The sequence below is a fragment of the Monodelphis domestica genome, chromosome 1 (genome assembly GCF_027887165.1).
Source record: "Monodelphis domestica isolate mMonDom1 chromosome 1, mMonDom1.pri, whole genome shotgun sequence".
NCBI classification, from domain to species: domain Eukaryota; kingdom Metazoa; phylum Chordata; class Mammalia; order Didelphimorphia; family Didelphidae; genus Monodelphis; species Monodelphis domestica.
This window is the reverse complement of record NC_077227.1, coordinates 278,955,842-278,970,805: the sequence shown is the minus strand read 5'-3', so window position 1 is coordinate 278,970,805 and position 14,964 is coordinate 278,955,842. Positions and strand designations below refer to the sequence as shown.

Genomic DNA, 14,964 nt, shown 5'->3' with positions numbered 1-14,964 from the left:
AAAATTCTCATTTACCTTCAGAGACTATGCTAAATGGAAGACTGTTGGTGAACATGAAGTTAGGAGAGCCCTGGGTCTGAATCCAGCTTCTGACATTTACCAGAGAGAAACAACGTCTCTTAACTTCAACGTGTTCATCTGTGAAAGGGGGTGGGTGAGATAATAATACTTGAAGTCCTGCTTCAGACCTGTTGTGGTTATATAAATTGCTAGGTATTATATGGATTTCTGTAAACACTAAGTAGCATTTAGGTAAGGCCAAACATAGATCTGAGAAGGAACCTAGAAAGCATAGCTAAGGATTATGAAGTAGTGGAGAGAGTACTGGGCCTCAAGTCAGAAAAACCTGACTTGAAAACCAGCCTTAGATACTTAGTAACTACGGGATCACAGGCAAGTCACTAATCCTCAGTTTCCTCATTTGTAAAATGGGGATAATAATAGCACCAACCTTCCAAGGATTTTGTGAGGATCAATTGGGAGACTATCTGTAAAGTACTTAGCATAGTACTTGGCTCATAATAGGCACTATACAAGCATTAGCATTTATTAGTATTATACATGAAGACTCAAGGGCAGAGGTGGAGTTCTCACTATTACTGGTGATTGAAGGTAGGGAGTTCATCAGAGAAATGGAGATTTGAGGGTGAACAGCTAGCTAGGAAGATGATGTTAGAAAGCTAAGCCCTTGCTAACATAGAAATGCGCTGCTGAGGGTTGTGAACCCAATTAAATCATGGCAAGTTATCAATACATTAGTTAGGGAGACTCCTATCAGGGCTCCCCAATGGAGATGTTTTATTGTGGGGGAGGCAGGTCAGGACAGATCTGGGATGTGGGCTGGTGAATCCCATGAAATAAGATGGAGGAATATGGATAAGTAGGTGTGACCACCAGATCCCAGTTAGTCCTCAATACTCCCAGTGCAGCCTGAACCAATTTAAATTGTCATTTGGAAATATTTAACACAATAAATAAAAATACAATAAAACCTAGATAATGTTAAAAAATTTCTAGACCATGGAATAAAATATAACAATGTCGAGATCTTGGCCAGGGATTTATTTTCTTAATGTGTCCTGGTGAAAACACACTTACTAGGATTTTTTTGAATATGATGATTAAACTTAGAGTGGAAGGATGAGGGGGGAAGGTGAGGGAAAAGGGAATACAGTAAGGAGAGAGGGAGATGAGGGAAGAAAAAGCAAAACTGTCCACATAGATCTCCCAGACCTACTCTGGCATGGTATTACTGGTTCAGAATGGGAAGAAAGCTAGCAGGACAGAGGACCAGCAGGATAAGGAAGACACTATTGAAGAAGAGACCAGGAATAAGCCCTGTGGTCTCAGATGTTCAGATACAAATTTTAGAGCTGAAATTCTAGCCCTCAGGACAAGCAATTAAAAAATGCATCTAGGGCAAGTAGCACAGAAGTGATCTCAAAACTACTTTTTATGATAAATTCAGTTGTATGGTAGTGGGTAACAGGGTAAGAGGCCTTGGGGAAACAAAGACCCTGGATGGACATGGAGGAATACACAAAGTATGGGAAAGAAGAACAGTGATTTAGAGATCTTAATTCAAAGACAAAACCTGATCTTGTAAGTCTATTGCTATCTTAGGTATCAGCCTTTTCAAGCAGAGACTTGGATGGTCATTTGTAGATAAATCATAGGAGAGATTCTTGGTCAGGTACGTTTGAGGCCATATGGCCACTGTAGTCCCTGCCCAATCTAAGAGCTGTGATTTTTGGGTGACCTTTTATTTACTCTTTTCCTTGTCCCCTCCACCTCCACTCTGTTTACTATACTTCATTCAATGCCCCCCTCACCCCCCATATGTCTCTCTTCCATCCTCCCTTTCTTACTTCCACTGCCACCTTACTAGTTTCCTTCCAGTCTTTCTACAGGACTAACCTTAAAAGCCTCCTAGTTGAACTTCCTTCCTCCAATCTTTTCTTTCTTCAAACCGTCTTGCATACTGCTACCAGAATAATTTCCCTAAAGCACAATTGTGATCATGTCACTTCTCTGACCAAAAACTGCTCTCCATTGCCTAGAAAATAAATTCTAAACTCCATGGCCTGACGTTTTTAGGTCTTTCATGTTCTGGTCCCTGTCAGATATCCCATTATTCTTTTTTATGTACTTATATGCTTCAGCCAAATTGGGCTATTTGATATTCTCCAAATAAGTCACGTGCTTTCCTAATTATGCTATACCTCCTCCTCCTCAAATGTCCTTCCTTCCTACCTCTGCCTGTAAAAATCCTACCCATCATTTGAGGCCTAGATAAAATGCCACTTTCACTATGCAGTCTTTCTTGATCTTTATAGTCAGAAGTGAACTCTTTCTCTCCTTTATAGATTCACAATACTATAGACTTCTCCAGTAACACACTTAGCCTTGTAAAAAAATTTTTGGTGTCTCATATGTCTTATTTCCACCTTGAAATCATAAATTCCTTGAATGTGAAGAATTGGTGACATTTCTTTTTTTTTTTTTTTTAATCTTTCCCAGAGTACCTGATACAGTGCCTTGCATACAGCAGATACTAAATAAATGTTGAGTTTAAATGAAGTTACATAAGTCCTACACATAAGTCTCACCTGTTCACCAGCTTGGGATTCCCCAATGATGAAACGGTCTCCTGGGCCATCAGCAGCTGTGAAATGGAACAGAACCAAGAACAATGATCAGTGTAGACTTATATGAATAATGAAATTCAGATAATGGGAAAAAGGTCCAAGGTGCTATTCCACACTGGTTCCTTGAAGTCTTTCTAAAAAGACTTTGAATATAAGATTGTTCAAGGGGTGCAGATAGATGGCTCCACGTCTAGAGAGCCATCCTTGGAGATGGAGGGTCCCAGGTTCAAATGTGGCCTGATACTTCCTAGCTGTATAGCCCTGGGCAAGTCACTTAAACTCAATGCCTAACCTTCATTCCTCTTCTGTCTTAGAACTAATATGTGGTATTGATTCTAAAACAGAAGTTAAGGGTTTAAGAAAAATATTATTCAGGGGTCTGCAAACTATGCAATAAGTTATATCTTTTGATCTGGTGGTTTGCAATGTATCACTTGAAAAAAAGCACCTGAACAGGCATTCTTCTTCTTATTATTGTATTATTGGTGATATGTTGGTAAGTGAACTCTCCCTCTTCCTTTCTTTAATTTTCACTCTTTTGCTTCTAATCAGTAGGTCTTCCAAGAACATCATCGAATGAAATGTTAGTAGCATATGGCATAAATGAGAACAATAATCAGATTTTAGAACTTACAGTAAGAAGGAACCTTAGAGATAATCTAAGAATTCATCCACTATCTAATCCCCTTCTTTATACAGATAGAGGAAATGAGGTCTAGAATGCCTTGCTCAAGGATACATAGACAATAGAAAGTAGAGGAAGGATCTGAATCCACACCTACCAGTTCCAAAATAGCATGATACACACAGAGCTTAGATATAAATATGTAAGATATCTTTAAAAAAAAAGATGCAATTTATGCCTGTGAAAGATGCAATACAGGTTGCCTCAAACATTGTCTTCTGAATAAAAAATAGTAAGTTAACCTAATATAAAAAATAATGGTTTGGGAACAAGGAGGCTTAGGCGTTGATTATTATGGCTTTGCCATTAAATAGCTGCCTGATCTTGGACAAGTCACTAAATCTCTGCATGTCCCAGTTTTCTCTCCTTTCACTGGGAAAGTTAACTGAGATGCTAAAGTATTCTGGGAAATTAAAACTATATTATCTATACTTTAACATGCAAGGGTTTGTGAATTTTATTGGGTATGGGTATTCTTTTCATGAAAGTATCACAACACCTTCACAACTGAGTAACTAGAGTTGATGTGACCAAAAAATTCATCAGCCTATGATTTCAGAAAAAGACCTACATGAATGGAAGCAGAATGAAATAAGCAGAACCAAGAGAACATTGTATATAGTAATAGCGTATTGTACAATATGAAAAAATTAGCTACTCTCAGAAAAACAACAATCCAGGACAATTCTGAAGGATTTATAACAAAAATACTGTCCACATCTAAAGAGAGACCTGTTTGAGTTGGAATGCAGATCAAAGTATACTATTTTTTACTTTAGTTTTTTTGTGTATGTGTTCTTATTTTGGAGTTTTGGTTCTGAGTATTTTCTTACAACAATGAATAGAACAGAAATATATTTTGCGTGATAATATATATATAACTCAGATCAAATTATTTATCATCTCCAGGAGTGGGGTGGACAATTGTTATTACATGTAATTAGTAAAATAAAATATCTTAAAAAAATTATCTTGTCAACCAAACTGGTGGCAAGTCTCTCTGAACTTGCTAGGCTGATCTTTGAATATACAGATCATTATTGGGTCTGTGCCCAAATAATTTCCAACTAGTTAAAATCTGCCGAGACATGAATTTATATAGCCTTCAAGAACTCAGTATAACCTCTACACACCACAAGGAAACACTGAACTAGGTTTGCTGTGGAGGTTTACATCTTTACTTATATTGAGAATAGCTGGTTAGTGGCAGATTCCCTAAAACCAAAGCTTCTTGATTCCCACTCCATTAAACTGGTTTATTATACTGCTATTTTTTTAAATTCAGAAGACCACTTCAAATAGCCAGTACTGAATCTTTCACTATCATAAAACATATTGAATTTTTAAAAGTCTGCTTTCACCTCTTTGCATATCTTTGAAAGCAAGGAATGAACCCATTTATAGAGTTGGTTTTTACCAAAATTCTTAACATAGTAGTGGCTTATTATTTCATTTTGTTTCTCTACTAAAGCAAATAGCTAATTTTCACATATCTACTAATGAGTTTCTCTTCTGCTTTGTAACCACTGAATTTAATTTGCAGGAAGCAATAAAAAGCAATCAAAATCAAATCTAACAACAAACACATTATGTAAGTAATTCACAAATGTTTAATGCTGGACCCAGAAGTTATCTCTTTTTCTTAGTGTTCAGAAAATGTGTTCTTGCTTACATCTTTATTTCAAGAACTTTGGTTCTTGACATAGTTCTTTGGTAACATTTGATTTCTGTAAAAACATATAGAAACCTTAAATTCAAATTCAAAGTAATACTATTTTCCTGTTTCTTACAGAAATAGAAAGAAAAGCCATTCTTTACCATTATTTTCTGGTAAAACAACAACCTCTTTGTAAGCCTCTTAAAAAATTTCATTCTTCATCCATCCATCCATCCATCCATCCATCCATCCATCCATCCATCCATCCATCCATCCATCATACCTTTAATAAATATTAATTTGCTAGGTAGGCACTGTGCTAGGCTCTGAGGATATAAAGATATAAACTGAGCAGTCCTTTCTCTAGAGAAATTGATATTCTTTTGGAGGAAACAACACATATATACAAAAGTAAATATAAAAATATAAGAACTAATTTCATTGAAGGCAGAGAATAACTGAGGAGAGGAAGATCAGGAAAGGCTTCCAGCAGGAGGTGGCACTTGAGCTGACCTTTGAAAGAAGCTACAAATTCTCTGAGGAGAAAGAGAAGAGAAAGTGTCTTGCAAAAATGTGGTATAGCCTGTGTAATGAAATGGAAATGGGAAACGTAATTCTGTATACTAGGAATAGTAAATTTTCTAGAACAGTGGTATTAAGTTAAAATAGAAACAGGTTCCTGCAGGTTGTATACTGACTTAGAAAACCACAAATTAACATTATTTATGTTGTGTTGTATTTGTATTCGGATAAAGTCAATAACTGTCTTAGATTTTTCTTACTGAGACACTGATAGATATGGTATTATGCAGAACAAGCCTAATGAGTGAATTTAATTACAAGGAAGACAAAATCACTATAATTTCCCAATGTTAAAAAAATCAGTAACATTACTTGTATAATTTGTTATCTTGGATTGTGAACTGAGAAAAGGAGTTTCTGAAAAATCCACCATGAAGATGGATCAAAGTTTAAGAATCTGTTTAGCTATCCATTCATTGGTGACTCAAGGAACTTACTTCTGATAACTTTTTTCTGTTTTAGTCATAATGTCATCATCATATACTGACTTAGCAGACATACCTAAAAACCTAGTGCTTCAATTTCAACCACTTCTGTAATTGCTGACTTTATAGTTGAGTTGTTTATCCAAATTAGATTGTAAGCTCCTAATTAGATTGTAAGCTCCAGTGTCTCCTCTTTATGTGGCTTAGAGCACTGCCAACTTATTACAAATAATAAATATCAGACAGCTGCACAGTAGATATCCTCTTGAACTTTATATACTATATTGCTTCATTTGATACTTTTCTTTGTGAAACAATTTTAAAATAAAAATAACTATAAACTGCTGCATGGTAATTCATATTAAAACCTTTTTGGATGGATCTCATAGTAGTAAAAAAAGGCTTTTATAGCTTATGTGGGCTAATCATTCTCTCTGGCAACAAGAAAAGCACTGAGCAATACAGTTTCATTTGCCAAGCTGTGGTTGTCTCATGTGAAAACACAGAACACTCTCCTTAAGAATAAATAACTCTGCCTCAAGTAATTCTTTTTCTCAGTTTTTTCCTCATTTACATTACCAGAGTGGTAAAAATGGAATATTCATTCCCTTTGGAGTTTCAACTGCTTCAGGTGTTTGTCCTTCCCTTGAAGTCAGAATCCTTTGTCATTTTACAATAATTCTATAAGGCTACAAATGGCACTGCCACAAACAGGATTCCAACTCTCAGGCAGGGAATAAGAAGTAGTAAGAGCAGATGAGGCTGTCAAAAGAATAAAACAATTTCTCTTCTGGACTCTATTCTTTGTATAAATCTCAAAGGAGAGAGAAATCTGGAAGCCAAAAACGTACCAGCTGAATTAGTACAGGGCTTTGTGTCTGGGATTTCTGCTCTGCTTCTCTCTACCTCAGTTTTTTACAGATCAGCCAGCTAAAGGAAAAAAGCTGCGTTTCCTTTCTCTCAGGAAAGAAGGCATGTTTCTATAACTATACGAAGACAACAGACCAAATAATCTCTGTAAAGCACAAGTCTAAAAAATTCTGACCAAGAAGACTGCTATAGAGAGAGGGACTAAGCAGAAGTGTTTCCAACACATAAAGGCCCTAGGGACTTAACACATGTATGAATATATAAATGTACTAAAAACAAAAGAAAATAACTTTAATTGCCCAATATAAAAGGGAGCAAAGGATTCTACTGTTTTCAGCTCCGATGATAGGTTCTGTGTCCTCGGAAATGTTTCTAGGCATTTTTTCAATCCCTTCAGTAAGATCCCCAGAGTCTTTAAGCAATTCAATTACAATTCCCATTTTTGGGGGTCTCAGACTGGCCTTTCTACTGGGAGGAATTTCTATAGCATTTATTTATTGGATTTATATAGTCTGTGGCAGTTCCAACTGCTCTTGTTGCCAGCACCATCTGTAGTGCTCTAAAGGTTGGCATGTTCTAAGGATGGAGAGAAATTTAGCTTTCACTCTTCTTGGTAAATGGTTAACTTATGATTAAAGTAGGAGAACATTTCAACATTTCAATTATTGGTTGCCTGAGGTTCAGCTGAAATCTTACCTTAACTGCCCCTGTGATGGGATGGATTTCTCTCTTCTTGGTCTAGAGATTTTAGAGGTTCTGCTAAGGAAACATTGCTAGGTCTCTATGGAGTGGTTTTAAACCAAATCTGCTACCTGAAGGCACAGTATTCAAGGTCCTTCCCTACATATTTTTCAGACAGTTTTAGTGCACAGTGAGGCTTCTAGTAAAAGATTTTCATTAGGCCTAGTGTTAGGAAATATACATGTGAATATACTTCTCTAAGAACAAAGTTATTCTTTTTTTTAATCTTTTTTTAAAATATATTTTATTTGATTATTTCCAAACATTATTCATTAAAGACATAGATCATTTTCTTTTCCTCCCCCCCACCCCCCATAGCCGACGCGTAAATCCACTGGGCATTACATGTTTTCTTGATTTGAACCCATTGCTTTGCTGATAATATTTGCATTAGAGTGTTCATTTAGAGTCTCTCCTCTGTCATGTCCCCTCAACTGCTGATTTCAGGCAGTTGCTTTTCCTCGGTGTTTCCACTCCCATAGTTTATCCTTTGCTTATGGATAGTGTTTTTTCTCCTAGATCCCTGCAAATTGTTCAGGGACATTACACCGCAATTAATGGAGACATCCATTACGTTCGATTATACCACAGTGTATTAGTCTCTGTGTACAATGTTCTCCTGATTCTGCTCCTCTCGCTCTGCATCACTTCCTGGAGGTTGTTCCAGTCTCCATGGAACTCCTCCACTTTATTATTCCTTTTAGCACAATAGTATTCCATCACCAACATATACCACAATTTGCTCAGCCATTCCCCAATTGATGGGCTTCCCCTCGTTTTCCAGTTTTTGGCCACCACAAAGAGCGCAGCTATGAATATTTTTGTACAAGTCTTTTTGTCCATTATCTCTTTGGGGTACAGACCCAGCAGTGCTATGGCTGGGTCAAAGGGTAGATATTCTTTTGTCGCCCTTTGGGCATAGTTCCAAATTGCCCTCCAGAATGGTTGGATCAGTTCACAAACCCACCAGCAATGAATTAATGTCCCTACTTTGCCACATCCCCTCCAGCATTCATTACTTTCCTTTGCTGTCATGTTAGCCAATCTGCTAGGTGTGAGGTGATACCTCAGAGTTGTTTTGATTTGCATCTCTCTGATTATAAGAGATGTAGAACACTTCTTCATGTGCTTGTTAATAGTTTTGATTTCTTTATCTGAGAACTGCCTATCCATGTCCCTTGCCCATTTATCAATTGGAGAATGGCTTGATTTTTTGTACAATTGATTTAGCTCTTTATAAATATGAGTAATTAAACCTTTTTCAGAGGTTTCTATGAAGATCTTTTCCCAATTTGTTGTTTCCCTTCTGATTTTAGTTACATTGGTTTTGTTTGTACAAAAGCTTTTTAGTTTGATGTAGTCAAAATTATTTATTTTACATTTTGTGATTCTTTCTATGTCTTGCTTGGTTTTAAAGCCTTTCCCCTCCCAAAGGTCTGACATGTATACTATTCTGTGTTTACCCAATTTACTTATGGTTTCCTTCTTTATGTTTAAGTCACTCACCCATTTTGAATTTATCTTGGTGTAGGGTGTGAGGTGTTGATCTATTCCTAGTCTCTCCCACACTGTCTTCCAATTTTCCCAGCAGTTTTTATCGAATAGTGGATTTTTGTCCCAAAAGCTGGGATCTTTGGGTTTATCGTATACTGTCTTGCTGAGGTCGCTTTCCCCCAGTCTATTCCACTGATCTTCCTTTCTGTCTCTTAGCCAGTACAAAATTGTTTTGATGACTGCTGCTTTGTAATATAGTTTAAGGTCAGGGACTGCAAGGCCCCCATCATATGTGTTTTTTTTTTTCATTATTTCCCTGGATATCTTTGATCTTTTGTTCTTCCAAATGAACTTTGTTATGGTTTTTTCTAAATCAGTGAAGAAGTATTTTGGTAGTTCAATGGGTATGGAGAACAAAGTTATTCTAGCAGACAGGGGAGAAGCAGATGCAATAACAGTTGGGTGCCTGGAATGAGCCCAAATCCTGCAAAATGTGCACGATATGACCAATACTAATCATGAAAGACAAAACCCTTACCTCGGACAGCATAGCCATCTTTTACTGATGCTGGGAAGGGGGGTAGGTTGTCCTTTGCATACACATCTTGAGCAAGGACTCTTCCCATCCCATCTGCAAGGACAAAAAACAAAATTAAAGAATTAGGGATGAGTAAACCTAGGGAGAGAAAATCAAAGATGGAAGAAAAGCCATAAATGAGGTATTCCTTGTTTATTTACTTTAGTAAATATGAAGGCTCTTTTAGACCTCCTGTAGTTAGGAGAAGACAGAAATGTATGCTGGTATCTGAATTAATAAGTTCCCTAGACTCTTTGGGGAATGATTCCTAATAGTGACTTGAACCACAGAAAGTCTTCAAAAAGATTCAAGCAGAAGCATCATAAACAATGTAATACAACTAAAATTCCATTTTCTTTCAAAGGAAAGCTACTGAGATTTCCTTTTAGTTGCAAACAAGGCTAGGAAAAAGTAGCAGAGAAATTCTGAAGACTTGTAACTTAATTATTGTGCTTAGTTTAGGTAACATTACCATAGCCTTTCCTTCTGCCATCAAGTTATCAGCATTTCTATAAATAAAGAATGTTTATCTTATAATGCCTACTTGAATTTTAGCTGTTGGTTTGGACTTCATTAGACCAGATAAATTGGTAACTTTAAGGAGAGGGCTAAAACTACCAGCTGATATTATGTGTAGGTTATTGAAATAATATAGGAGAATAGTCATTCTGAGACATTACTTAGTAATCTGGATCACTTAGCAAATATTTTCCAGTAGTAAACTACATTCAATTTCATTTCCTTTCCCATATATCATCTAGACAATAACTGTCCTATTAAAAATTAAGCCTTTCTCCAATTATAAAAATGCAAGACTTTATTTACATGAAGCAATTCTGTTGCCTTGAGGCATAGGCCATTTCTTTAGTATGTCAGCTCAGTATGATCTGGTTGTCCAGTCCTAATTTTCACATAGTTACATCTGAGTTAGAGGGAACTTTTCTTTTCTACATGTTCCATTACAAAGGTGATGAGAGTCTTTGGATTCAATTTGTAGGATAAAGAATGAGGGTAGACTCTAAAACGTTCTGTTTAGACCAAAACTGAAATGGCTTTCAATCCCCTCTCCTTACTCCTCAGGTAGACCTGCCATCATTTGGCTCTGTAATTGACCATACAACTCTTTAAATTAGTTCTAGCACAGGACCACATTGAAATTCCTTGGAGTAGCTTCATATCTGGAATTAATCCAAACTTTGCAGATTACAACAGTGATGCGGCTATATACCTTATTTCAACTGAATGGCTGCTACTCTCTTCTTTGGCTTTACTGGTTCATTAGAATGCCTGATCATAGGTGATGAAATGCTGTCAGACCTGGAGATGACAGAGGGCTTTCTCCAACCATTAATCATTCATTTTCATTTAGAGACCTTTTATAAGCACAGCTGCTTCATTTACATATTTCTGCTTGATTGATTCAAATAAGCCTTTGGGCTAGTTTATCTGTATATAGTACTCTTGTTTGCCTGTTTGGCAGTATGTAAGCCTACAACAGAAATGAGGCACAATACATGGCTTTGGTATTTCGGTAGGATTAAATATTAAAATAGGGAACAAGGAAGTAACTGTGGTAAGCACAGGGTGATTTTCCATTTCCAAACACTTCAAGAGTAACTAGAATAGTACTTCACTGAAAATGGCAGCCAGTTCTTGTCTTGCTGTATGCCGGTTCAAGAGAGTTAGTGTTAAAGTAGCAGCATCTCCTGTCCAGCTCAACTCTTAATCTTATCACAATGTTGTAAAGAAACAGGTGATGAGCTTCAACATAAATATGTCTGTCGATCCATATGTAAAATACATGTGAATATATTTACTTAGACATACAAATATGTATGTACACCATACACAACATACATACATATACCAAGCAGATGCCTTAACTATTAATGAAAGAATTTTTATAGTTCCTTATCAACCTGAAGACTTACAGATGAATTTTCTCACACCTGGGATAATAATGGCTCCTACCTCACAGGATTGTTGTGAGGATCAAACATGTTTGATTACATGTTGTGAGAAAAAGCATGTAAAGTGCTTTTCAAACATTAAGGTGCAAGTTATTATTTATGATTCTTTTTTTAATATGTGCAAACCTGGATACAGACAAGTATATTGAATTGACAAAGGTCCTAGACCAATCCAGGGTTAGACAAAGGAAGATCCTCCAAGTATCGTAAGTTCTGTCTTCACAATGGAGGCATTCATTACTGCTTTTTAGGAACACACACACATTCCTTCAAAATGTCTGTGATATAGAGCTGTCCAAGGTATAATATCCATGCAATGTACATGAAGATAATTGTAAAAAAAATTAACCCTTATAGCCCATATTTCTGAAAAACAGCTTTTGGTATCTTGATGTGACGTAGACAAGAATTTAATTTATATGCTGAGGAATGATTCAGTCTTATTTACAAGCCACAATCTTCAAAAAGAAAGACTATAAGCCTGTCAAAAGGATAGTATTTGTGATGATGTCTATATTTAGCTAGATTTTCTAGTTTTTGGAAATTCTTTTTTATACTGGTTGGTCAGTATTATATTGATTTTAAAGTAGACAAATATAATAGCTGAATTTATATAGTGGTTTAAGGTTTGCACTGTGCTTTATATATATTATCTGATTTGAGCCTTACACAACAAACCCTGTGAAGTTGAAACTATAGTTATTATTATTGCCATTTGACCTCAGAAAGGATGTGATTTGCCTATGCTCATACCACCAACAAGTGTTAGAATAACATTTGAAACCAGGTATTTCTGATTCTAAGTTCAACATTCTAGGAACTATAGTAAGAAACTAATAAGAAAAAAATGAGGGAATAAGGAAGACATTTTAACGGTAGAATGGAGAATAGAACTTCAGTTTCACAAAATACAGTCAGATGGTCCAGTAATATAGTCACGAAAACCCTTTATTGAGGTAGCTTATTTTTGCTCCTTTCATCAATGATAAGATGTAGCTTCAATTTGGTATGCAATGGAGGAACCATGACCCAGCTCTGTAAACATTAGCAGGTCTAACTTTCCTCAACCAACCATTTACTTGCCTATTACTTCACTTTAAACTTTCCTTTATTTAAACTTTCCTTTATTTACTCTCTTGTTCCCTCCTTTACCTCATGCTAAGAAGATGATGAATTTGTTACCTGAGGATTGACCTAAAGCAGACAAATTGAGCAAAGGACAAAGGAGGGAAAGAAATGATAGTGAAGGAAAGTTGGAAAAGGTTGATGATTAAAGAAGGATAAGGGACTTAGACAAGACAGTGATAATGACAGGAATAATGACACATGAAGAGGTTATCTTGCTAACTTCATCTTTAATTATTCCCTAAGGGTTTTTTTTGTTTATTTGTTTTTGCATTTAGTTTGTTAACACCTACTTTGGTGCTTATATCCATCAGTATTTTATATTAATGTCCCATTAGATTGTCAGTTCCTTAAGGGCAAGGCTTGCCTTTTGTTGCTCACTGTATATTTCCAGTGCGTAGGACAGTGCCTGGTACATGGCAGATACTAAATAAATCCTTGCTGAAACTCCTCTGCATTAACAAAATACCATTTATTAAGAACAGCTCAAAATTCAGCTCTTCCAGGAAATAATTCCTAATAAATTCCTTTTCTAGTCCACTGTCATTCACCATTTATTGAGCTTGTCCTATACTACTTTGTGCATAGCAATTGTTTTCATCTTTTATGGAGATATGTTTTGTCTCCCAATATCCTTTTTTGTGTGTCTATTTCCTCAAAGCACAAAAGGCATGGTGTTTCATTTTCACATTAATGAACTCCAAAATTCTTTTATCTGATTATATTCTTTTATTATTCCATTTTTTCTATGTCTTGATCTTGTTTTTTGTCTTTACCTTGACCTTTATTCTTCTACCTGTCAGTTTTCCCTAGGATATTACCTCTGCACTGGCTATACTCATCTATCTTTCCTATTTCAAGCCTTTCATGAATCAGTTCCACTCTGTACCAACCTCTACAATCAAATCTGTTTGCCTCCTTCTTCTAGGGGAGGTCATGAAAATCTCAACTTTGGATTACTCCCACCAATCACCTTCTTTGCTACTATAAACCTGCAGCTGAACAGAGATGGAGACAAGTCACAAAAGCATACTGGTTGGGTTTATCACAAAATTTTTTATATTCCATATTTTATATATTTATATTTTATATTTTTATATATTCTTTACCACAAGCAAAGCAATTCTATGCTTCCCTCATCAGTAAGTTATCCCTCTCCTTGCAGTGGCTATTCTAAGCCTTTCCATTGCTTCTTGAGCCTCCTGTGGCACTCCCTTCTCAGTTAAGGAATCAATCTCATAAAAAAAATTGAGGCTTTTGCCAAGAGCTCTTTTTTCACACAGCACTCACATGTCTTCCCACAGTCTTTCTCCTTCACTCCTGTCTCTCATGAAAAAAAAATGGCCCTTTTAACTGCCAAGGCAAATTTTACTGCATGAATCCTTGAGTCCATCACCTTCCATATTCTCCAGCAGATTGTTCCCGCTATCATCCCACTTTCCATTCTGATCTTCGGTCTCTCACTATATCCCTTCACAACATCTTTTAAGTTGTGGAGCTATCTCTACTCTATTGGGAATGTATCATTTCTTCAATTATAGACACCAGCCTAGTTCAGACCTCATCACTTCTTAGTTGGACCGTTGCAGAAGACTTTTTAACTGGTCTCTCTGCCTCAAGCTTCTCTCTTTACTCCTGTGAATCATCTACTTGGCTGCCAAGGTGATTTTTCCAAAGTATGAATTTGACCATGTCACCTCCCCTTAACTGACTCCAGAATAAAATAAAAACCCCTGATATTTAACGGTACTTAAAACCCTTCTCCACCTGGCTCCTCCCTACCTTCCTAGTCTTTTATTTTTTTTGCTTTATTCCCCTCTACCTAATCTATGATCCAGTTCCACTGGCCTACTTTGCTGTTCCTTACATGTGATGCTTCCTCTCTCCTTGTTTTTGCATTGGCTGCTCTTCATGTCTTGGATGCATTTTTTCCTCACCTCTGCTTACTAGTTTCCTTAGTTTTCTTTAAGACTGATGAAATATCTTCTGCAGGGAACTCTTTCTTGGTCCCACTAGCTGCTAGTGTCTTACCTTTCAAATTACATTCCACCTGCTCTGTATATATATTTTGCATGTTATTTATATGATGTCAACCCCACAAGAATGTGAATTCCATGAAAGTGGGGTCTATTTTTGTTTTTCTTTTTTGCCCTAGTACTTATCCTAGTGCTTAGCACACAGTAAGCCTCT

General features: G+C 36.4%; 1 protein-coding gene across 12 annotated transcripts in view; it reads right to left on the bottom strand.

Annotated features, from left to right (window-relative positions):
• The window catches only part of GPHN (gephyrin), an 852,406-nt gene that overhangs the window by 120,891 nt on the left and 716,551 nt on the right, over positions 1-14,964 (bottom strand). For all 12 annotated transcript variants that reach the window (XM_007473063.2, XM_056820908.1, XM_001369841.4 and 9 more), the window contains 2 exons: positions 9,641-9,733; positions 2,610-2,665 (listed from right to left, as the gene is read on the bottom strand). In XM_007473063.2, coding sequence (XP_007473125.1) covers positions 2,610-2,665; positions 9,641-9,733 — 149 coding nt within the window. The remainder of the gene's footprint in view (positions 1-2,609; positions 2,666-9,640; positions 9,734-14,964) is intronic.